At 37.3% G+C, this 25,834-nt stretch overlaps 1 protein-coding gene across 5 annotated transcripts in view; it reads left to right on the top strand.

The window, feature by feature from the left end:
- AFG1L (AFG1 like ATPase) overlaps positions 1 to 25,834 on the top strand; it is a 231,204-nt gene that overhangs the window by 81,495 nt on the left and 123,875 nt on the right. For all 5 annotated transcript variants that reach the window (XM_057311220.1, XM_057311219.1, XM_044388838.3 and 2 more), the window contains 4 exons: positions 845 to 896; positions 12,780 to 12,881; positions 14,041 to 14,171; positions 23,327 to 23,426. In XM_057311220.1, the coding sequence (XP_057167203.1) occupies positions 845 to 896; positions 12,780 to 12,881; positions 14,041 to 14,171; positions 23,327 to 23,426 (385 nt within the window). The remainder of the gene's footprint in view (positions 1 to 844; positions 897 to 12,779; positions 12,882 to 14,040; positions 14,172 to 23,326; positions 23,427 to 25,834) is intronic.

Genomic DNA, 25,834 nt, shown 5'->3' with positions numbered 1-25,834 from the left:
ATTTATTTATTTGAGAGGGAGGGAGAGAGAGAGTGCATGTGCATGAGCAAGGGTGGGGAGAGGAGCAGAGGGAGAGGGACAAGCAGACTCTGTACTGATTGTGGAGCCCCACGTGGGGCTCGATCCCAGACCCTGAGATCATGACCTGAGCTGAGATCGAGAGGTGGATGCTTAACTGACTGAGCCACACAGGTGCCCCTGTTTCCTCTCAGTTTTTATCCCCTCTGTACCTTGTTCTGGTCTCCAACTTTCATCTTGGATGTTTTCCTTTTTAAGTTTCTACTGATTCTTGTGTGTCAGTTCATTTTATAATCTTTTCAGATACTAACAAGCCAATTGAAGGCTTTATCATAAGAGGTTGGTTGACTGGTGTGCTTTACGTAAGGTGATCTAACAGGGACCAGTTGTTTCTTTGGGACAAGTCCACACATAAGTACCTTCAGGTTTTTGTTTGTTTGTTTTCTTTTTTTTTTTTTTTTTTCTGGAGACTCTTCAGTGTCTCTAGGAAAATTCTCCTGATCTCTTGCTTGCTGGGAATGAGCTAGGCAATTATTGTTTGGGAAGCCCATTTAGGAAAGAGGGGGAAGATTACATAGTTCCTAAATGATGTAGGGGATGTAAACTCAAGTTGTGTGACTTCAAAGCCCTTGCTCTGGGCTACTATGATTTCTGCCTCCTATATTAAAATGTAAGTTGGGGTTCGTAGCCTTTTACATCAAATTTTTTGTACTTACTGTGTACATAGCCCATTTTAGTCCTGTATTTGACAGTTAGGAACACTATGTGTATGACGATATTTAATTATTTCCATGTTAGAGATTTATAATTTGTTTTTAATTTGCAGCTTTTTTCAAGGAGCAAACCTCCAAGGGGCCTGTATGTTTATGGAGATGTTGGTAAGTGTGTTAAGGTAAATTTTGAGTGGTCCAAACAGGAGGTTCCCAGCGTTCATTCAGGCATATTTCCATTTCCACCCCTCAGTCCACTACCAGTTAGGAAATAGGATGTGGCAAAGTAAAATGGGGGGGGGGGTTGTGGGGAGAGGAGGGCAGTTATCTTAGTTTTCATTTTTACTTCTCATAGGGTACAACTGTAGTTTAAAGCAGGATTAGTTAGCATGGTAGGGTGCAGACATTGTTTAGTGTATAAATTGAGTTGATCTCAGGGGAAGGTAATCATCAATAAATAGGTTATTAGATAAATCAGAATCTCACTGCTCAATGCTATTTGACTCAGCTAATAATTAAAAAAATAAGCTGCTCTTTTTTACTGTTAATTTCCACTAATATTTTTACTCATAATCTAAACGGTTGTCCTCAATTTAGTTATTATTATATTTAATTTAGTTATTAGTGGGTATTCTTAATGAATGAGTGGTTACATTTCCTTGGTCTCCACCATCCTTATATTGGGCACAGAGACTCACCTTTTCTTAGAAACCTTATGAGCTATTGCTTACTTTTTAGATTTTCCGAATCAGTGAATGTCGTGCTTCTTTTCTGATTTCATTCTTGTTCTTTTTTTTTTGGCTTCAGTTTCCTTCAAACAAATTCTTCTCTCCTAATTCTAAATCTCTCCCTATTTACCCACCTTCACCGATGTCATGAAGGTGACTCTTACTTTATTTGGTCTTATTGCTTATCAATCATTTCTTATATTGGCCTCTCAAAATGCACATTTACATATAGCAAAGTCAGTTTTGCTCCTCAACTGATAAAGCTTAGGCTCCCCTATAGCCATAAGAAATTTGCGTTATGAGGACGTGGTGGCAAAGGTCCTTATCTTAGTAAGAATTTTGGGACAAGAAAAATAATAGGAGCTGAATAAGTAGTTATTAGTGCCTTAAAGATCCAACTGTTCCTTCCTGGGTCCTCCCTCTTCTTATTTGTTTTTGAATGCCTGTTTTAAACGATTTAGCAAATCCGATAAAAAGAATTGGTGAGTTCATAAACAAGTGAATGAGAGAGCTTGCCCTTTATCTTTATGTTCTTCGAGCTTACAGATTTGAAAACTGTCAAAGAAGCTCAAGCTGGGGTGCCTGGGTGGCTCAGTCGTTAGTTAGGCATCTGCCTTCGGCTGGGGGGTGTGATTCTGGGGTCCTGGGATCCAGCTCCACATCGAGCCTCGAGCCTCGCCTCGCATTGGGCTCCCTGCTCCACTGGGAGCCTGCTTCTTCCTCTCCCACTCCCCCTGCTTGTGTTCCCTCTCTCACTGGCTGTTTCTCTCTCTGGCAAATAAATAAATAAAATCTTAAAAAAAAAAAAGAAAAGCTCAAGCTGTTCTTTTTCTTAGTTCATTGGCTAATTGGTATTTTTGAGAACGGTGTTTCTTCTTCTTCTTCTTCTTCTTCTTCTTCTTCTTCTTCTTCTTCTTTTTTTTTGCTTAGTTCTTATTTAGAAAGGAATTTATACCAGGTGCTTGAGCAGTTTCATGTATCCACACCTTTGGGTACTGCTAACACCTCTCATTCTGTTGTCCTCTCTCATTCTTTGCCTCTTTGGAGAACATTTACTTCCTGTACCTTCATTTTCATGTTTAGTCATTGCTAAAATCAACATCTTTGTTTCTCCTGTTACCTCAACCACTTAACCATAAATGGAGATGGTTAATAAAACACAACTGTTTCCACTTCTGCAAAAGGACTTAAAAAAACAACAATAATACCCTAAACCTATAAAAGTTAATAGATTTTAGTTTGGAAAACACAGTCATATGCTAATAAATTGAAGGAAGGTATGATAACTGTAATTCATCTGAGTGCTTGAAAGAATTAGGATATGGTAACATCTATGGCTGTTCACAGAGCTGGGTACGTGGCAGCATTTGGTTAAAAACATCTTTACAATGCTAGAGGGGAAGAAAAAGGAATTCTGCAGTAGGAAGGGAAATGAACATTTTGATGGCTGTACTCAGTTTAGTTTAGAACACTTACAAAACAGGTAGTAAAATTAGATTCTCATTTTGCTGGGGGCTAGGGGGTGGCTGCTATCTGTCTGGGAGAATAACCTCAGAATGCTCTCACAAGCTCCTTTTCCTTACTATTTTCCTTTTTTAGACTTGGGAAACAGGTGTTCAATTTTGAAGAGACTCAGTGGGAAAGATGTCTGTTTCATAGCACCCCCGTCCGCTCCTTATTCCTGTACTTGCCTTAGGCTCTGTCATGAACACTCCACTCTGCTTTTGTTGAGATGATTGACTCAGATGGACCCTCAATCCAGGGAGCCCCAGTAGAGTTATGTAAACTAGAGACCTTATCATCATGATTCAACCTTGAAATGTTTTCATTAATAAAATGCTTAGCATATCTCATGTGGAAGCCAAACGCAGCAGTGGGAGTGTTTTGTAGCTTCGTTCTTACCCTATTGTTGGCTCCCCCCCCCCTTTTTTTTTTAAGATTTTAGTATTTGTCAGAGGGGGGATAGAGAGTGCGTGTGCACAAGCTGGGGGTGGGGGTGGCAGGCAGAGGGAGGGAGCAGGCTCCCGCTGAGCAAGGAGCCTGATGCGATAAGGGACTGGATCCCAGAACCCTGGGATCATAACCTGAGCCGAAGGCAGATGCTTAACAGACTGAGCCACCCAGGTGTTCCAGTATAGTTGTCTTTCTTACAACAAGATTGTAAGGTTTCGCCTCCTGACTAGCAGTGGTGATGGCAGGGTTAATGATTCCTCCTGTACATTTGGAGAGGATCAAAGTACATTTTTGTTGGTTAGTCCCTTTTCTGCTACCTCCTGGTAAAATTCTGGGCTCGGGTGATGGAGGACAGCACTTCCAGCTCCTTCAGCAGGGTGGTTGGCTGTGAAAAGGGCAGCACTGGGAGGGGACATTCAAGTAGTCATTTTTGGCTTCATAGTTATATAGACTTGAAAGTTAGAAGAGCTTTAGGTTTTATAAATTATTCCTCTAGTAAAAATCTCTTGAGAAAAACACAAGATTTATTTAGGGTACTATAGAGACCAAAACAAAATTGTGAAGTAGGTAAAATTTAGTGTTGGTTTCTTCCCCACATTATTTTAAAATCTGTCCTCATTCTTGCATTCACTTCACAAAGTTTATTGAACATTTGCTGTGTACCAGGCAGTGTGGTGTTTGTGCAGATGTAATGGTGAATAAAAGCAGAGACAGCCTTTGCTCACCCAAAGCTTATAGACCCTTGCGATGGCTCTGAAATATTTTTGAACATGACCCACAATAACAAATATTTTTACATTCTGACCTACATATGTATGTGTGTGTACATGTGCACACACATACCTGAAAAATAGTTTTATGAAAGAAAACTTACTACGTGTGATATGTTTGGATATTTTCTATTCTGTTCTAGTCTATGAAAAAATAATTCTGGTTGTAGAGACAGTTTGAAAAACAGTGGTCTAGTGTCTCTAGTATCCATTACTACATGTTGGTGTGCTAGGGTTTGTTCCTGCTGTTTCATCTTTTTGGGCATTAGGATTTCTCATGCTGGCCCTTCCATAGGACACAGCTTTCTCTACTAGTTAAACTAAACTGATTGTACTCATATTATCCCAGGATCTGCCTTCTAGCTAAATGTCTGAATTACTTCTAAGCTGTTTCTTATCTAAACTATTCTGAACTACTTGCTAAAATTTTAATGGATTCCATTGGATGAGTAGGTTACCTCACCAAAACATTTGCATCTAAAAAGAATCTTATAGGGGCCCTTGGGTGGCTCAGCCGGTTAATCTGCTTTCCGCTCAGGTCGTGATCTCAGGGTCCTGGGATGGAGGCCCCACGTCAGGCTCCCTGCTCAGTGGGGATCCTGCTTCTCCCTCTCCCTCTGCCCCCCCCCACCTTGTGCTTGCTCTCTTTCTCTCTCAGATAAATAAATAAATCTTTAAAAAAATTTAAAAAAATATAAAGAGCCTTCTAAGAGAATTTCACTGAAACTTGTTATGTGAAATAGAACTGTAGCGCTCTAGCTGACTACTTGGTGATTTGGGGCAGAGAAATCTTTTGTCATCTCTGAAATTCTACCACACACAGCCTCTTGCCCACCATACCGAATCTAATGGTGCTTACCATAGCCACATGGAAGGAGTTTTACATTTTAGAAAGATCTTTGTTACCTTTTTCCTCCCTTTTTTGGTAGTGTTGTGAACTTAACGTTTCCCTCATATTCTCTCTAAGCACTGTTTGGTGTTGAGGAAAGTCAAATATTAATAATTACTTGGGTATATCTACTAGTCTCTGTTAGAAGTAAAAAAAAAGTAGATGTTGGTAGAAATAAGAGAAAACAAAATAAGAAATTTAAGTATATACCATTTTCACACTCAGAAATTAACATTATTTTAAATTTCATTAAATATTCAGTTATTCAGATTTCTAATTATGTCATAAATGTTTCTGTTTTCAATGTGATATTAATTATTAAGTCTTTAGTCTCTTTCTGTGTGTGTGTGTGTGTGTGTGTGTGTGTGTGACATCATACCACAGAGATGCATCAGCAAAAATCACACTGTTACATATATATATACACACACACACATATATAAACTAATTTGTCCTGTAGGATTTCCTACAACTTGGATTTTGCTGATGCATCCCTGTGGTGTAATAGGAGTCTTCCATCTCTGCCTTTTTCATTGTTTTGGCTATTCTGTGACCTTTGCATTTCTACATACATTTTAGAACTGGCTCGTTAATTTGTTTAAAAAAAAATCCTCCTGGGACTTTGATTGGGATTACATTGAATCTATAGATCAATTTGGAAAGAATTGATAACTTAAAATATTGATATTTTTGATAAATACTGATTTTTTGGTGAAGATTGAATCTTCCAATCTATGGGCATGTTATGTTTCTTCATTTTTAAAGATCTTTAATTTCTCTCAGTGCTGTTTTGTAGGTTGTAATGTAGAGTTCTGCCATATGTTTTGATAAATTTATTCCTATGTATTTTATGTTTTCTGGTGCCACTGCAAAATGGTATTGTGTTTTAAAATTTTAGTTTCCAACTGATTGCTGCTAGTGTATAGAATCAATTGATTTTTTTGTGACCTGGCTACATCCAGTTATAAACTCTAGAGGTTATTCGATAGATTCTTTAGGAGTTTTTATGTATACAATCATCCTGTTGCAAATGAAGACGATTTTTCCTTCACAATTTGTATGTCTTCTGGTTCTTTTTCTTGCCTTATTGCAGTAGCTAGGAACTCCAGTATAAGGCTGAATAGAAGTAGTGAGAGTGAATGTCCTTGCCTTGTGTGAAATTTTAGGGGAGAAGTGTTCAGTCTTTCACTAGTAAGTATGACGTTAATTGTAGGGTAATTTTTAAAATGTATTCATTTTTCTTAATGTGGCAAAATATACATAAGAAAATTTACCATTTTAACCACTTATACTTGTCAAGTTCAGTGGCAGTAAGTACATTGACACTGTTTTACAACCATCACACCGTCCATCTCCATAACATTTTCATCTTCCCAAATTGAAACTCTATACCTATAAACAATAATTCCTCATTCCATATGCCCCTCCCTCCCAGGCCCTGGCAACCACCATTCAGTTTTCTGTCCCTGTGACTACTCTAGGTATCTTATATATGGTGGAATCCTATATTATTTAAATTTTTGTGTCTTGCTTATCTCACCCACCATAGTTTCTTCAGGGTTCATTTATGTTGTAGAATGTGTCAGAATTCCATTACTTTTTAAGGCTGAATAATATTCTAGCATATGTTTCCAATTTTTATCTATTCATCTGTTGATGGGTGTTTGGGTTATTTCCATCTTTGACTGTTGTGAATAATACCGCTATATTTGTTTGAATCTCTGCTTTCAGTTCTTTTGTGTATATACCCAGAAGTGGAGTTGGTGGATCATATGGTCTGTGTTTAATTTTTTAAGCAACTGCCACACTGTTTTCCACAGAAGCTGCCCCATTTTATATTCCCACCAGCAATGCACAGGGGTCCCCATTTTTCCACATTCTTACCAATTTTTATTGTTTTCTTCCTAAAAAAATAATAGCCATCCTAATGGGTGTTGAAGTGGTATCTCGTAGTTTTGATTTGCATTTCTCAAATGATTACTGATGTTGAACATCTTTTCATTGTAGGTTTCTTTTTGTATTTGTCCTTTATGAGTTTGAAAAGTATGCTTCTTTTCCTAGTCTGCCAAGAGATTTGATAATGTGTGCTGACTTTCGTCAAACATTTTTTCAAAGGAATTGATTATATGGTTTTTATATATTGCATTTTATTTTCATAGGGAGTTAAGTTACTTACATGCCAGCTTGATTCATTTGAAGTATTTTTTTAAAAGTAGTTTCCATGCTGGGCATGGAGTCCAACATGGTGCTTGAACTCATGACCCTGAGATCAAGACCTGAGCTGAGATCTAGAGTAGCGTGCTTAACCGACTGAACCACCCAGGCACCCCTGAAGTATTTTTTTAATTGAAATTTTTATTGAGATAATTATAGATTCACACTTGTAAGAAGTAATACGGAGATATCTGTGTACGCTTTACTCATTCCCCCCAAAGGTAACATTTTGCAAAACCAGAGTATAAATATCACAGACAGAATGACATTGATACAATTCATCGATCTTATTCAACTTTCTTGTTTTACTTGTATTTATGTCTCTGTATTTAGTTCTGTACAGTTTATCACCTGAGTAGGTTGATGTATTTACCGCCACAGTCAAGATACTGAACAATTCTATCACCACAAGTCCCTCATGTTGCTCATAATTTTGTAATTGTACCTACTCACCCTCCATTTCTAAGTCCTGGCAACCACCAAGCTGTTCTCCGTTTCTAAAATTCTGTCATTTCAAAAATGTTATATAAGTGGAAAAGTACCTAACCTTTTGAGATTGGCTCCCCCCCCGCCACTCATCGTAATTTCTTAGAGATTCATTCAAATTGTTGTATGAGTTCAGCATCTCTGAAATTGTTCATTTTACAGTTTCCTGGTGGCCATCCTTTGCCTCACATCATGAAGTATCACCCTACACATGAGTAGCTAGTATTCAGCCAAAGACTTAAGAGTACCCACATGGTGATTCTGCAGGTCTTTCACAGATAGCTTCCTCCTCCCTGGCACTTTGCCTTGCAAATTGCACTGGTGTTGGACTCCCATAATTCTGATCTCTTTTAACCCAACTCAGCCTGTCCTAGGTGTTTTGCTTGGATTCCTCCTTTCTGTGCAGCAGTCTGGAGGGTGCCTCCAAGCCAAAAGCTGCAGTGATATACGGCTCATCTTGTTTTTTCCTTCTGTCAGGGATCAGAGTCTTATATTTTTATTTTCCAGTGTCTGAAAATATTAGCTTTATATATTTCATCCAGTTTTCTAGTTTATGTTGGGATAGCAAGTCTGGAAACAGTTACTCTCACATGGTCTCTCAAAAGTTTTAATTTTCTTGATACACATTGCTAAGCTTTTCTTACTCCAAGGTGATATAAATGTTCATGCATATTATCTTCCAGGTTTTTCATATTTTTTAGCACCTTGGATTCATCTGGAATTAATTTTGGTCTGAAATGTGTGTAGGAATCTAGTTTTATTTTTTGCAAATGGCTGAGTATTTGTCTTTAACTTTTTTTCATATACACTGTTATTATATATCCTTAGGTCTGTTTAATTGGTTTAGTTGATTTTTTAAAAAATCCAGTACCACTCAAATATAATTTCTCTAATTTCATAATAAATTTTTATGGTATAGTTTCTCTTCCTCCTTGTCTCCCCCAGCCTCTATTACTTGCTACTTAATTTTGTTTCAGAGTATTTTTTGGCACTTTTAATTTTTTCATTTTAATTTTTTTTAAGATTTCATGTATTTGTGAGAGAGAGAGAGAGAGAGAGAGCACGCATGTGTGCACAAGCAGGGAGAGCAGCAGGCAGAGGGAGAAGCAGGCTCCCTGGGAGTCTGATGCGGGACTCAATCCCAGGACCCTGGGATCATGACCTGAGCCGAAGGCAGATGCTTCACCCACTGAGCCACCCAGGTGTCCCCTTTTGACAGTTTTTAAAGAAATTAGTCACTCAGGAGAATTTTTAAATGTGTGGGCGTTTTTATTTTATTCAAATGTTAAGGATTTTATTTTCTTCTAGTTAATTGTGGGTCTTAGATATCATGTCATATCAGAACATACTGATCTACCTCATTCATTTTACTGGGTATATACTATTTTATTATATGACGGTTCCATGATTTACTTAATCAGTTTTCTGTTGATAGATCTTTATTTATTTATTTTTTATCAGGAGATTGACTTTAGGATCATGTCATCAAGTTATTTCTAAATTGATTTTGATTGGGATTCCATTGAGCTTTGAAATAATTTAGGGAGCAAAAGTATCTTTAAGTATTGATTTTGGTTCTAAGTATTTTTAGATACTCGGCCACCTTTTGATTGACATGGCCAAACTGACTTACAGAGGGTTGGTTTTATACTATCATCAGAAGTATATTAGAGTGCGTGTTTTCCTATATCTTCACCAACATAAAAATGGTATATCATGGGTGTTTTTCACTTGTATTCCTTTTATTTCTGGTAGAATTAAACTTTTAAAAATGTGTTTAAAGCTATTTATATTTTTGTGTCATTTCTATACTCGTGATTTTTTGTACATTGATCATCTTTTTTTCTTTCCCCTGTTAAATCTGTCCTGTTTAGTATTCTTTCAGTTGTAGTGAAAAAAAGAAGCCAGTTGAATTAGCTGAACCAGGGGGACAATTTAATGGCTAGTTTAATTATTAAGTTGAGTAATGGTCTGATTCACCTGTGGGCAGATCTGTATTTAATGTCTTAAATGATATTTTTGGGATCTGTCTCCCTGTCCCTCCATTTCCCTTTTCCATCATATTTTGGTCCTGTTTTCCTTTTTGGCTTCATTCTTGTTCATAGTTTTGTCATTGGCTTCATTCTTGGTCATAATTTTTTGCTGTTATAGAAAAGATTTCTGGAATTTTCTAGGTTGCTCCTTTAAAAAGAGAAGAGATGTTTCTCATTTTCAGAATACACATTAACTGCCCCTGGAGAACACTGATCTAACTGGGTCCTGTGCCCATTACAGGGCCAACCACAGTGGATATGATAATGGGGTGTTTTGATTGGCTTATCCTGTGATTGATACCCTCATAGAATCATGCTAAGTAGAGAAGTTTTCAAAAGTAAGAGATTTAGGACAGACCAGAAACAAAAACAAAAACAAAAACACCCCAAAACAGCATTGTAGTTTCTAAGAGTTCTTCATATTTAAAGATATGTAAGGTTAATCTTTCAAGTTTCATGAAGGCAGGGATTTTTGTCTGTTTTATTTACTACCCGATCCTGATCACCCAGAATAGGGTCTCACACATATATCCAGTAACAGTATATTGATTAAATAAATAAGGATATTAATTTTATTTATAGTAATTTTGATATTCAGAAGGTTAAATTTCATGTAACCATTTTTTTCTTTATGATTTTTTTTGCTTTTATCTCTAGAAGTTTTTTATGTGATGGTCTTGTTATATCTTAAGCCTGTTTTTTAAAGAGAAGTACAAAGATTACATTCAAATATATATTATTCACATTTTTGGCTAGCTAGATCATGACTTTTTTCTGGATCTATAAGTATACTGTGTTTCCTGCAGCAGAATTTAAAATTTTATTAATATTTTGCATAAATGTAATGATTTAAATCTGCTGCCACTCACTGTATCAAGAAATATTATACTAAATATTTTTGCAAAAAAATTACTTTTAAATCAAATTGGTTTCTTCATTAATGACTGGATGTGTTTGGTGAATTATATTTTCATATACAGAAAACTTTCTGGGGATTCAAATGGCATGGGCTCAAAGTCATATGGAATGGAGGAAAGCCAAATAGATTTAAAACTCAGGTCTCATGTCCTGTGAATACTTGTAGCTCCTGCGAGGAGAGGATGGGCACGGTGGTGGGGTGGTGCTGGAGGGACCAGTGAGGATGAGGGACAGCACCAGCGTGCCCTGGCCTGGCCTGGCCTGCTGAGGAATGCTGGGTCTGACCTGAGCTTGAGTCCTGCCAATGTCCCCAGAGCTCTGGGCTTGCTTCGAGGGAATAAGACTTTCTGTATGTATTTGTTAAATGTGACTCTTTGATTACTAAGGCAATCACAGTGTTGAAAAAAGTTCCAGTGTTTGGGACGCCTGGGTGGCACAGCGGTTGGGCGTCTGCCTTCGGCTCAGGGCGTGATCCCGGCATTATGGGATCGAGCCCCACGTCAGGCTCCTCTGCTGCGAGCCTGCTTCTTCCTCTCCCACTCCCCCTGCTTGTGTTCCCTCTCTCGCTGGCTGTCTCTGTCTCTGTCGAATAAATAAATAAAATCTTTAAAAAAAAAAAAAAAAAGAAAAAAGTTCCAGTGTTGAAAATTAGGTAATTAAATTATAGGTAATTAGGTAATTAAATTATAAGGGTTAACGGTTTCAGTTTCTTCAAGTAGGCCTCATTTTGAAAGATTTATGTTCCAAGCTTTTTAAGAAAGTGTTACATATTAAGAACACTTTATTTTTTTTAAAGATTTTATTTATTTATTTGACAGAGAGAGAGACAGCCAGCAAGAGCAGGAACACAAGTGGGAGAGGAGGAAGCAGGCTCCCAGCAGAGCAGGGAGCCTGATGCGGGGCTCGATCCCAGGGTCCTGGGATCATGCCCTGAGCCGAAGGCAGATGCTTAACGACTGAGCCACCCACGTGCCCCAAGAACACTTTCTTAAAAAGCTAAAACGGAACAAGCAAAGGAAGAAAAGACAAAGCAAGAAACAGACTTTTAGCTACTGAGAACAAACTGATGGTTATCAGAGAGGCAGTGGGTGAGGGAATGGGTGAAATAGATGATGGGAATTAAGGAGGGCACTTATTGTGATGAGCACTGGGCGATGTATGCCAGTGTTGAATCACTATATTGTACACCTGAGACTAATATTACACTATATGTTACCTATATGGTAATTAAAATAAAAAACTTAAAAGAAAAAGAACATAGTATCAACATTTATAAAGGAAATCCTGTAGGATAGGAAGGAGAAATAAAGAAAAACCTACAAAAAAAAAAAGTGTTAAAATTGGCAGTTCTCTAGTTCTAATCAACATCTATTATTTGTTTTCAGCATTTATGTTAGATACTAAACTTTATTTTTTTTTTATTTTCATCTTTGAATTTCCCATAGTGCCTAAGACCACTCCTCTCACTTATGGCCCAATAAATATTTACTTGATTAAGTTATTTTATTCAGATTGATGTCTTTTTTTTTTTTTTTTTAAAGATTTATTTATTTACTTATTTATTAGACAGAGAGAGAGACAGCCAGCGAGAGAGGGAACACAAGCAGGGGAAGTGGGAGAGAAAGAAGCAGGCTCCTAGCGGAGGAGCCTGACGTGGGGCTCGATCCCGGAACGCCGGATCACGCCCTGAGCCGAAGGCAGGCGCTAAACAACTGTGCCACCCAGGCGCCCCTCAGATTGATGTCTTTTGGACGAGAAACTGAAGAATGAATAATCTGCAGATCTTGCCAGTTTATTTACATAGTTCTCTGGGGGAAATAGCCCCTGTAATGTTAACTAAATGTTGTATTTCCTAATAACATGATTTTCACAGGAAAGAGCAATATCAACATTTTATTTTTAGCTGGTTTAACATAAAAAATAAACACTCCTTTAAAAAAAAGGAACATAGCCTTAAGCTTTCCAGTAGAAGAGTGTGGTTTCATTATCCCAAAGCTAATGAACAATCATTAGAGCAATCAGTACATACTGTTTAATAGTGTTGTTGTTTTTTTTTTAAGGTACAGGGAAAACAATGGTGATGGACATGTTTTATGCTTATGTGGAGATGAAGAGGAAGAAACGGGTTCATTTTCATGGTTTCATGCTAGATGTTCATGAAAGTAAGTTAAATGGTCTAAAAGAAGGGATTTTTGGGGCGCCTGGGTGGCACAGCGGTTAAGCGTCTGCCTTCGGCTCAGGGCGTGATCCCGGCGTTATGGGATCGAGCCCCACATCAGGCTCCTCTGCTGTGAGCCTGCTTCTTCCTCTCCCACTCCCCCTGCTTGTGTTCCCTCTCTCGCTAGTTGTCTCTATCTCTGTCGAATAAGTAAATAAAATCTTTAAAAAAATAAAAATAAAAATAAAAGAAGGGATTTTTAAGTGGGCAAACACTACAAAATAGTTTTCATCATCTTTTAAAATTCTTAATCTTTGAATCTTTTAAAAAATTAGTTTGCTTAAAGTAAGGTTTTATTTGGTTTCATTTGTTTGTGCTATATTGAAAAAACTCATGATGTATTTAGAGTTGGTCCTAAAGACAAATTCAGTACTTCCCATTAAGAGAAGAGAGGTTATGATATGAAGATCAGGTGTTTTCTCTTTCTACTAAGGATCAATAAGAAATGTTAAAAAACTCGCTTATTTCAAGAAGTTGTTCTTGATTAGGTCCTTTCCTCTGTGTCACCTTAGCACGTAGGCATTCATGTACTTGTGTGTTTGCCTTATTGCTTTGTCAGTGTTCCTAGATTATTTCAGTTGTGCATTATTTGTCTACCAGCTATACTGTAACCTCACCAGGGCAGGAAGATTGTGTTTTTCTTCTAATACTTCCAGCTTTCAGTACACATATAAGGAGTGAAGTGGGACTGCCTAGAAATAAGGGAACATCCTGATTACGTATGCTAGACATAGGGCAGGATCACCTCCTCTGCGCACATCCCTGAAATCCTCAGCAGTAAGATTGATCTGTTGATCCTTCTAGTTACCATCTTGTCATCTAGGCTATCACTTTGTCATCTCTGAAGTGATTGAAGGGTGGGAATGGAATGACTACAAAGTGTCTTTACAACCATGGGAATGTATTAAGATGTGAACAACTTATTTAGAGGTGGGGAAAATGCAACCAATTTTCAATAATCACACTTGATTTTATGTGGCATTTAAACTTAATTTTTATGATCACACTACAGTTTCATTTAGAGATTTAAAAGATACATTCTAGTTGTTTAAAATGTACTATTAATACAGGATTTGATTTGTGTTTAATTTCATCCATTAAAGGAATACACCGCCTTAAACGGAGTTTGCCAAAAAGGAAACCAGGATTCATGGCTAAATCATATGATCCAATAGCTCCCATAGCTGAAGAAATTAGTGAAGAAGCATGTCTCTTATGTTTTGATGAGTTTCAGGTAAGGTAGAGACTTTCATAGATGTGGAATGGTATTCTGAATGACATGTGAGGATTTAAATTCTGTTCCTGATTTTATCATTGTTTTATGAATTGATTTGACACACTACCTCTTATGACTTTATTTTACTGTCTAGTCTAGGAGTTGGCAAACTGTGGCCCACACAGAGCAAATCTGGCCTCTCTGCTTTTGTATGGCTGGTGAGAAAAGAATGATTTTTATATTTTTAAAGGGTCTTTTAAAAAAGAAAAAGAAAAGGCAACAGAGACCACATGTGGCTTGCAAAGTCTAAAATATTTATTACTCATCCTTTTGTAGGAAAAGTTTGCCCACTCCTATCTTACAGTCATGGATTTACGTTTCACCTGTACCATGATGGCGATAATGCCATGATTACAAAATAGTGTCTTTAAAGATGTTTGTGGGTTTTTAAAAAAGTGTTATATAAAAAAACAAGTGATTAACACATCTTATTTAAGCCTCACAACTTGTTTGTGATGACAGGAGGGAGTTGGTCCTACTTGAACTTTCAGTTTCTTCTAGTTTTAGGATTCTCTGAAATTGTGCATTTAAATTGGTGATATGTAATTTTCTGATCTTTATTTCTTACGAGAGCAAATATGGCATGCAGGCAAATGCCATGTCTTATGCTTTTTCTGTATCCCAGTGTTTAATGATGATGATGATGATGGTGATGATGCTTTTTCTGTATCCCAGTGTTTGAGGAGGAGGAGGAGGAGGAGGAGGAGGATGATGATGATGATGATGATAATAATAATAGATACTCTAGGTTAAGAATTACTTCGTCTTTATTTGCTTTCTTCAGTAGTTCTGAAATGTAATAGTTGACTTTTCTATAGTGCTTACCGTAAGAGCAATTGATTATTGGAATGAAAACAGAAAAATCCACAAGCACTGAATATAAGCTTAAAAATAGGCCTTTACACCCAGAGCTTTTGAGTAATATTTCTGGAGCTGAGTACATAAACTCTTGTGTCTGATTGCCTAGAATAAAGGCCCAGAGAACTTTGAAAGGCTAGGAAGCTGACATTTGTTTTGTGCCTACTGTGAAGTGGGCCCTGGGTGAGTCACACATCTTATTTAAACCTCACAACATACTTGTGATGAAGTGAGGGAACTGTCCTAGTTGAATTGTAGAGCTTCTTATAGTTTTAAGATTCTCTGAAATTATGCATTTAAATTGGTAGCGAGTTATTTCTTTTTCTTCCGTGTTTAAAAACCTGCGTTGGTGGGAAGATAAGATAGCCAGGTTGCCTTTATCCCAGATAAGGCATGCTAGGTCTCCTTTAGCAACTTGATGCACTTACCTAACAATGGTCTTGATTTATGATAGATGAGAAAGAAGAGTTTTCACCAGGAATGGTGTTACACTGATTCATCTGGGGAGGAGGAATCTTTCTTTCTTTCTCCTTCAGTCATATTAAGACAGCCTGGCATTCACTTTTTTTTTTTTTTAAGATTTTATTTATTTATTTGTCAGAGAGAGAGAAAGAGAGAGAGTGCACAAGCAGGGGGAGCAGCAGGCAGAGGGAGAAGCAGGCTCCCCGCTGAGGAGAGAGCCCTAGTCCTAGGGGGAAGGCAGATGCTTAACTGACTGAGCCACACAGGCATCCCATCACCTTTTGTACTGTAGAACTACAAAGGTCTTCGGAAGAAAGGCTTATAGGGAAGAAATGTTCTACTCTAAAGAAGTGTACTGAGTACACCAATGTGTTGCAGAAAGAGAAGGGCCTTGTTTAGTTCTAAAAATAGTACTGAGTTAACAGTTATGTTTTCAACAACAAAAGTCAGTGATAAATCTGTGAAGGTCACGTCTCTTGTTTTCTCGTTATGAGTCTCTTAATCACAGTATCACTAAATAAAATTGAATTAGCACAGTTAAGTTTTTGATTAGGGCATTGAAGTTAAATTTTTTAAAAAGTATGTTAATACCTAACCTTTGTAAAATGATGCATGGTTTACAAAGTGTTTTTATATCTATAAAATAGTTATTCGTTTAATTCTATAAAACAGTTATATTCGTCATATAGATGAGGAATAGAGAGGCATCAGAATTTCCTTGGTATCATATAAAAATCATGACGTTTAACTTAAAAAATATAAATTTTAAAACATTTAGAGAAAAGATCGATCTGTTTCTGTGACACGAAGACCATTGGCAAGACTATTTAAGAAGGTTAGGAAGCGATGACAATTTGGTGGTGCAAAGGAGATCCTCAGAGGATTAATAGCAAGCAGGGCCAAATCACCCATTAGGTGTATGTAGTAGGCACAGTACTTAGGGCCCATGATACTTTCAGGGGCCCATGATACTTTCAGGGGCCCATGAAAATATTTTAATTTCTTTTAAAATTTGCAGAAAAAAATGACTATATCATAATGAATTCAGCCTGTATCTATATATATATTTTATACCAACCCAGTCATAAAATACTATTTATGTATGTAAACAAACATATTTTCAAATGCATTTTTGTTTTTTGAAGATTTTATTTATTTGAGAGAGAGTGTGCCTACGCACATGAGCTGGGGGATGAGGAAGTCAGAGAGAGAGGGAGAAGCAGACTCCCTGCTGAGCATAGGGCTGGGGGGGGGGCAGGGCTTGATGAGGGGCTTGATCCCAGGACCCTGGGATCATGACTTGAACTGAAGTCAGACACTTAGCTGACTGAGCCACCCAGGCACCCCTCAAATGCATTTTCTAATTGATGAAGGGGCTTATGAAGGTAGAAGTGCCTAGGACCTATGAAAGTCATAATTCCGCCCAAATAGTGAGGCCCTAACAGAAACCTCTCTGGTTGCATTGGGCATTCTCTATTGAGTTCAGATTTCAGAATGTTGATGCATGGTTGGGAAGAAGGAAAGAAAAGCAACTCTCAGGATGCTTGTGTTCCAAATGAGTGAGTCTTGCAAAAGAAAGGCAATAAAAAATGGTTTTTCAAACTATGTATTAAGTATAAAGGAGATCAAGGGGGAGATAGGCCCCTCACTTGTAAAATGTTGCTTGCTAACAAAGAGAGAGTGGATGTGACGGAGTGGTCATCGCCTGCCCTGTCCGGAGTTGATTTGATGTTCATTCATTTGTTTACTTATCCATCCCAGTGACCTTAAATAAAGAGCCTTATCCCATACTACAGGACCCGATCTGACCTACAGTCAAATGGACCATGTCTGGACATCTGATCTATGAGTACCAAGCCCACAAGCTTGCCAACAACATTGCACTTGTGTGTTGTGCCCTGGGGATTGGGCCGATCATGTCCTCTGTCTCATGTCTTTGAACTAAAAGGCACTGAGGACAGTTCCCGCACAATAATGAAGCAGGAACAAAGAGACATAGGAAGTAACTAATCAATTTGGGGGAGGACTACAAGTCTGATCCCTGGACAGCTGCTGAGCTCTCCAGAGGTACCACAGCTCCAGTTCCCAGCAGGTGCTATCAGTGCTGTTCGCATCCTGGAGTCTCAAGTAAACCCCTTTTCTTTAGCTGCATCGCCTGTGTCTGCTGCTAGCAAACAGTCTTAATGGGGATGGATCTGTTCAACTCATGTTTTGCTCTTAACCTCTGTATCAGGAGAAACTTCCCTATGGCCTGTAAAAGATAGCATAAATAGGAGTACTGTGAGGAAATGTCACCTTCCTTCATGTAGAATCTAGTACCTCCAATGCAAGGAGAATTACCTGATGGCCTAAAGACCAAAGAGCAAAGAGATGAGGTATCTCCTGGGATGCTTTCTACTGTAGGTAACAGAAAACCCAACTTACAAAAGCTTAAACTCTAAGTGGGGTGGGTGTGGGGGGGGTGACATAAGATAAGATAGTGTCATTGCTTTTATTCAAGCCTTCCTGCTTTGTCTCTGGTCTTATCTCCTATACTTTCAAGCCTTGATCCTTGCAAATAGTTTCCAACTCTATTTTCCTTGTAGATTAGGGAACCATAGCTAATAGTAGGTGTTACACCAAATGCTTCTTTTCCACCAGGGCTCTGAAGAATATATGCTCAGAGATGATAAAACAAGACTGAGTATCAAATTGATTGCTTTTATTTGATCGCAGATGCTTCTGGAATGTAGCATTCTATTATGTTAGAGTTGACAACATGAGAGAACACTCTGTTTTGGAACAAAGTTGCCCCGCATGTCCTGGGATGAGAAACGTTAGTAATTTTGCTCTTTTTTTTTTTTTTTTTTGTAAGATTTTATCTATTTATTTGACACAGAGAGAGGCAGTGAGAGAGGGAACACAAGCAGGGGAAGTGGGAGAGGGAGAAGCAGGCTTCCTGCTGAGCAGGGAGCCCGACGTGGGGCTCGATCCCAGAACGCTGGGATCCTGACCTGAGCCGAAGGCAGACGCTTAACGACTGAGCCACCCAGGCGCCCCTGTAGTTTTGCCCTTTTATTTCCTCTGCAATTCCAGACTGAAAGCCTGGAGTTTACCACTGTATGCAAGAAAAAGCCAATTATCTGTATATACCCACTGTTGAGAAGAACCAGAGAAAGCAAGAGTATAAGGGCAAGATTATGGCCCCTAAGGGCAGAGGTGATCACCGAGCAGAACCTGGATCTCCTAGTTTCAATATCTGGAGTATCTTCTACTGGTTTTAGAAAAGCTCCTCCAGCACACCAAAACTGGATTATTGCTAGTCCAGATCTCTACCTGTCCCCTTTTTCTAAAATTTGGGAGTAAAAGGATATCCCCCAAATATTGCTGCAGCAGCACTCTGATTCCCAGCATCCATACAACGTGGGACAAACAAGTAGAGCCTTTGCGCTGAACTTTCTGCCTGGGGCAGTCTCCCACAGGTACCCCAAAGAGTCTCACTTCTTCAGATCCTTGCTCAGTTATCTCCTTAACAAGGCCTATTCTTAAAAAATTGTGGTATCCTTTATTGTCCTTTTTAAAACCATTCTTTTTAAAAATAACATGTATCACCTTCTGGCATATGTATATTATTTATTGTGTTTACTGTTTATTATATATATATTCCACCAAAGGAATGTAATCTTGAAGGCAGGAATCTTTGTTTTGGTAATTGATGTATCTCAGATGTCTAGAACAGTGTTTGAGGATGAGTGAATGCATATAGTGAATGAAAGAATGAATGAATAAAGCCTACTACCAAATGATAAATGTCGAAGTAGTCTCTCAACTAAGTCCCGCTTCCCTTATATATAATAACAACCCACAATATTTCCTGTCAACATTCTGAATTATCTTAACATTTTTTGTCTAATAGATGAAAAATGGTATCTCATTGTTTTAATGTATATTTCTTAAGTAATAATATAGTTGAATTTTTCTACACTTGTTTACTAACTAGTTAAAATTCACCTTTTATGAACTGAGACAATTCCATTTATTGGAATGCTTATATTCCATCTATTATGTATATTCTGTAATAACAGTAGTTGTTGTTTATTGGGTACTATGTGCCTATGTTCTTAACCACAGTACTATGCTATGTACCATTCTATCTACAGCTAAAATTCAAGGAGCCACATATAAATAACATGCAGTTATACTAACATATATACCATACACAGATAATAGTCCTAGCTAACATATCTTGAGGAGTTACTATACGGATCATAACAATTTTGCAAGGTAGGTATTATTACTACCACCTTCATTATATTGATGAGGAAATTAAGAGTCAGAGAAGTTAACTAACTCGTCCAAGGTTACAGCTGGTAACTCAGTCTGAATTCATCATTAGTGCTCTAATTCACCAGTAGTAACAGCTATGTTATATGTTCTCTTCGGTATATGATGTCTTGTATTATGTATTTAAATATACAGATCTGGATTTGGATAAGCTTTTAGTAGATGTTTTAATGGTAGAACCTAAAAATTATCCTTAGGCCTATTAATCGTAGTACAATACATTGCTGATTTACTAGAAAAGAATTTTTTAGGCACTTTATTCTTAACAATCGTATGTCTACAATCACCACTTCACTTTTAAAATTGAATCCTATTAGTAGTCTTGATTTTTAACTAGTTATTATTGGCCTTTAGGTGGTGTTAATTAATATAATAGTTTACTAGGGAGCTGAATGAGAATTATTGCTGCTTAAAAACAAGAATATATGTGCTCTTGAATTTGGGGAATATTAAAATTATGTTTTGGCAGCATTCAGATTACATTTGCAGAATGTATTCCTCATTAGCTTGGTCGTCTTTACTAAGTATAGCATTTCAGTTTTGCCTCTGGTGTCAAATATACTATTATTTTATTTGAGAAATTGTCTAGGTTGGTTGTTTTTATGTGTTTTAGTTGCTGAAATAAAAGAGCAGCTTTTCCTCAAAGTTTTCTTTAGGGTCTTCATTATGTTCACTTTGAATATTTATGTTTTTTTTCTGAAACCATGTATGAGTCTGAAGGCATACTGAAGGAAACTGATTTTTTTTTTTTTAAGTTATTTCTTCCTGTCTCTTTTAGGGACTTGGATAGATGTTTCACTAATATGGTCTTAAAAAAAAAAAAAAAAAAGAATTCCGATGAGCAGAATATCATGCAAAATTCTCCTCTATAAGCTATCAATATCATTTAAAAAATAGTTTTGACCGTTTTTGTAAAACAGGAAAGCTATTAAAAAATAGGTGCTTATTTTTGTGCTAATACTAATTACTGATAATGCATGCTTATGTTTGTCACTCATTACATGGCACTGTACCAATCAGTGGGTGACTGAGACTCAAGCACTTACATATGTAAATTAGCCATTAGATTTTTTTTTTTCTTTTTTACTTAAGTGAGTCATAATGGAAAGCAACTCTAGGTCATAAAAAATCTTTTCTCTTTAATGCTAATGAAATGTCTCCCCCTCTCTGTATTAGCAGACTACCCTTATTGGTAATCTGTAGCCTTCTCTTTTGTTCTTGGTGGTAATGAAATGCTGGGTGCTAAAAAAGCCCGCTCTCCAAGAATGTGTGGCCAATTGTCTTCTGTTCACTTATACTGTAAAATTACTGTTCCCCAGCAAAGCTGAACAAGTGCGGGGACAAGATCAAAAGAGTATACATTGGCACCCGGCTACCCCAAGTGACTCCTGCTTTATTAATTAACCATAGCTTCTCCAAGTTAATTTACTCTGATAGAGCAAAAACATTTTGTAATACAAAAACAACAAATTATGATTCAACCACAAGTCTTTATTGTTTGCTTTTCTTCAACTTCCAGCTGAAACCTTTGCACTGTTATAAGCTAAATGTCTCTCCACTTTCCTAAACCGTAAGCACAAAAGCTATTTTTAATTTTTTTTCAAAAACATTGGTGAGATAGTCAAATGACCATTTTTATTTTCTAAAATTGGGCAACTTTTAATTGATATCATTCTCTTTCAAAGTCAGTGTATTGGGAATCCAATTTAAAAGTGCACTTGCTTCTAAAATTTGCAAGCTTGTTTGCTCTCTCATCAGAAATGCCACTGGTGTCTAAGCATTTGAAAAGGGCCTTCTCCGTGAGTATTTTGCGGAAGCAAAATTTGACAGTGATCCTAAGCTCCAAATTAAATATCACTTTCCTAAATAATTAAATAGTACAACTTTCCTTTTCATTTTAATCACCACTCTGTAAGTTCCTGAAGTCTTTTTCAATTTAAGGAATCTTCAGTAGTTTTCTAGTTAATGTTTTAAAGTTATAGCCTGAGGCAGCAAAAAAAAAAAAAAAAAAAAAAGAAAAGAAAAGAAAGAACAAAGAAAAGAAAAGAAAAAAAGGCTTTGCACATCCCTGTTTCCTGGTTTGGTTTTGTTTTTGTTCAGGTGGGAAGGAAATAATGAAACTTCTGTGTAAAACATGAGCTGAAAAGAGAAAAGTGACATGACCTGTGTAAGCCAGTTGGTTGGTTGTTGTTACCAACCACTTAGTTGGTAACTTTCAGTATTTTGCTAATTTGAAAGAATTCCCCCAGTTTCTATGCTCTAACATAGTTTAAAAATAACAATGTGATATTTATTGTATGTTTTTGAGAATATAAAACAAAATTTATTAAGATGATCTAAAATGCTATTAGAGATCAAAATATTTTTACATAAGAAGTATCTAAAACCCATATTATTGTATTTATAAAGGAAGGTGCAATGATTCATAGCTACCTTCACTATACATTTGTTTTTGAACTCAACTTTCTTCCCTCCTTAATTTCTCTATTTCCTTGTGATTTTAAAAAGCTTTTTAAAAAGTTAATAAGCTTACTCCTTAATTGTGGATTTTAAAAAATTTTAGAAAAGATAGTTATATGTATTTCTATAAATTAGATGGAATAGTTTTATCTATATTACGCATTTCTGCTTTTGTCAGAAGTAATTTTTTTAAAAGCACCGCATGAACCATTCTTTTAAGGTTTTTCTTTTCTTTCTTTCTTTTTTTTTAATAGAAGGAATATTTGTGTTTGCGAAGGTTAGCAGAGGCTGGCTGTGCTGGAAGTGACTGCAGTGCCTTTTGATTATTCATGGACAGTAATAGAAGGCACTTAAAAAGAACAATGAAATTGCTTATTTTTGTGATGGGCCATCTGTTGAATTGTTTTGTGCAACAATTGCACAATAGTATCTATGTCATATCATTCTATTTTCAACAGCAGCTGATTATGTCTCACTGGCTATTTGTCCTTATTTCTAAAGTCCCATGACCATTTAAAGTCACCTTTTCAGGGACCTTTGCCAGAAAGGTATTAGAAATCTCAATCAGCTTGTTTATTATTCTTTTTTCTTTCTTTCTTTCTTTCTTTTCCCCTCTCTCTTCTCTTTTTGCGGTGGGGGGGGGGGTGTGGGTGGACGGAGTCTGTGATGGGAGTAGGAGGAGGGATTTGGTCATGTTAGCTCTAATTAATTAGACTTCCTAAATGTTTAGGACAATTATCTGTGCTTTCCACCTGTAGTTTATAAAAGAAGTTAACATAGAACCATTTGATAATTTGGGTAGAAATGATAGCTTGCAAAAAAGAGTCAAGTTTAAAAGATTACATACAGTCTTTCATGCTTTTAATTATTTACTCTTTTCTTCTTGATGATAATTAGAATTTTTCTCTTGGAATTCATTTCCATCCTTAAAAAAAAAAAAGATGAACCATTAGCAAATTTGTTAGAGCAGAAGTGAAATTAAAATAAAACAAATGTGTTGTTGTCCACAGGTCACTGACATTGCTGATGCCATGATTCTGAAACAGCTTTTTGAAAATCTGTTCAAAAATGGGGTCGTCGTTGTGGCAACATCCAACAGGCCACCGGAAGGTAAAAACAAACATTGTGCTAGTCTCATCCAATTAGGTGGAAACTAACAGGCTTTGAAAAATCTATAATTTTTTATATTCATCTTATTGTGTTAATAAAATCTGATGACTTTTCTTATCATTAATTTTATAAAGGACTTAATCTAAAAATTCGGTATTTGTATTTGAAAAATGTTTATATTCTTAGCAAGGTAAATCCATGTGATCTCCTATGTTCGATAGACTTGCTGTTTTTCTGAGTATTTGATATATGTTCATATCAAAAAATGATGCTGGCAGGCCAGGTCTGAGGACTGGAAGGGTTCCTGTAGGACCAGCCAAGAGGGCCCTTGGCTTTGTGCAGGATGGAAATCAAATGCAGGCCAGCAGGAAGCGAGAACAGAGTTTATTGAAGATATAGAGAGAGCAGATAACAGACGAAGCTACTGGGAGACTTGCAAAGGAAAGGAGCATGAATTTCGTCTTTGTTCAGGGTCTGGGGTTTTTTATTAAGGATCATGGTCTGGTGTATGTGTCCTCTCAGGCATCCAGGAACCAGTTAGAAGGGATATGGGACCCAGGTGTTATTCCTTGGAGCCAGGGGTTCTCAGTGTTGAGATGTCTCGCACTGGTGGTCTAGAATACGCGTATGACAGCTTTGTTCAGTCATTGTCACCTGGTCCTTCCCTAGATGTTAGTTGTTCTGAAGAAATCATGAACTCCTTGTCCCTTACAAGAAGGACATACACTACGTGCATTCTGAGGCATGTGTAAAGTGGGGTGGGGGTGCAGGTCCTAGCAAGAATAGAAGCAGGAAAAGGACTAAAAACCAGATTTTTATGGACTTCTTCAGTTTCTCTGTCTCAGAAATACAAGCCTTTCTAATTGCTTTTTAGGGGCCATAAAAGAAACTCAATGAAATGAAAGACAGAAAACTCCTAATTGAATCTTAGAAAAAGACTTAAATCTCGCTTGCATATAAGTAGTTTTTAATACTTAATTTATCTCTAAAGAAGTACTTGTGGGAGACTTCAATTACTTAATACCTTTTTAAAAAAGATTTATTTATTTTAGAGAGAGAGAGTGCAGTGGGGGAGCAGAGGGAGAGAATCTTAAGCAGATTCCCTGCTGAGTGTGGAGCCCAGTGCCTACGACCCACGAGATCATGACCTAAGCCAAAACCGAGTCCGATGCTTAACCGACTGAGCCACCCAGGCACCCCAATTACTTAATACTTTTGAATCCAGTTATTCAAACAAGTGTGATTACACCCAGTCTGTTACACTACAAGAGAATTATGAATGATTCTGTCAGATACACTTATTAAAATTTATATAGTGTTATAGATAGCATTCTTATGATTTACCAGGGTGGCAACTGTATGAGACAAGGCAGTGAGTTTTTTCATATTACATCATTTATCAAGACTCTACTTTAGCTGACTTAATAGTGTCATCAGTATTATCTTTAGACATCCAGTGACAAGCTGGGTTCATAAATAGCAGGGTGCTAGGATAAGCTTGGAACATTGCCTCCTCCCTCACCACCAGTAAAAGACTGCTGAAAAGAAAATTGCAGTTGGCTGCTCAGTGGCAGTGGTAAACTGAGGAAGGACTGCCACAAGGAAATGTTAAGGAACATTCTGGAGCTCATAGCTTTGTAGAGTAAGCAAAGTTACAGGCCCACCAAGGTAGCATGTAGAAATTCAAGGTGGAAGGGTGCCTGGGTGGCTCAGTCAGTTGAGCGTCTGCCTTCAGCTCAGCGGGTGGTGATCCTGGGGTCCTAGGATCGAGTCCTGAGTCAGGCTTTTCCCTCTGCTTTTCCCTCTGCCCCTCCCTGTGCTCACTCCCTCTCTCCCTCACATGCTCTCTCTTTCAAATAAATAAAATCTCAAAAAAAAAAAAAAAAAGTTCAAGGTGGAGCCACTTTTCCAGAGAAGGCTGAAAGTTAAAAGATGTGGAATTGCAAAAATTGGGCATTAGCCACAAACTTAAATCCTTTTTAAAATATGAACTATAGAAGGGATACTGTCATATATTTGGGTTTTTGGCCATGGCAGATAAATGATCATCATAAATGGCTTAATATTTTAATATAAAGAAGATGGCATGTATATATAGGCCAGGAAAAGATAAAAGTATAGAATAAAGAGTAAATAGGTCAGTGGTTGCCAGAGACTACAGTGGGAAGGCGTTTGCCTGCAAAGGGGCAACATGAGAGAATTTTGGGGGGTGATGGAACTGTTTTGTATCCTGATTGTGGTTGTGGTTACATGTATTCAGACTGATAGAATGCTATACCAGAAGAGTTAACTGAAATTAAGAACAAATCACACGGATAATCAATGGCAGAAAAGAGATTAGAACCTAGGTTTTGTGACTCTTAATGCATTGTCCTGTATCACTTCTCCTTGTGGGTCATCACTGATCT

This window comes from Ursus arctos, unplaced genomic scaffold, assembly GCF_023065955.2.
Source record: "Ursus arctos isolate Adak ecotype North America unplaced genomic scaffold, UrsArc2.0 scaffold_13, whole genome shotgun sequence".
NCBI classification, from domain to species: Eukaryota; Metazoa; Chordata; class Mammalia; order Carnivora; family Ursidae; genus Ursus; species Ursus arctos.
Note: the sequence above shows the minus strand (reverse complement) of the source record. Positions and strands in the feature narration are given on the sequence as shown.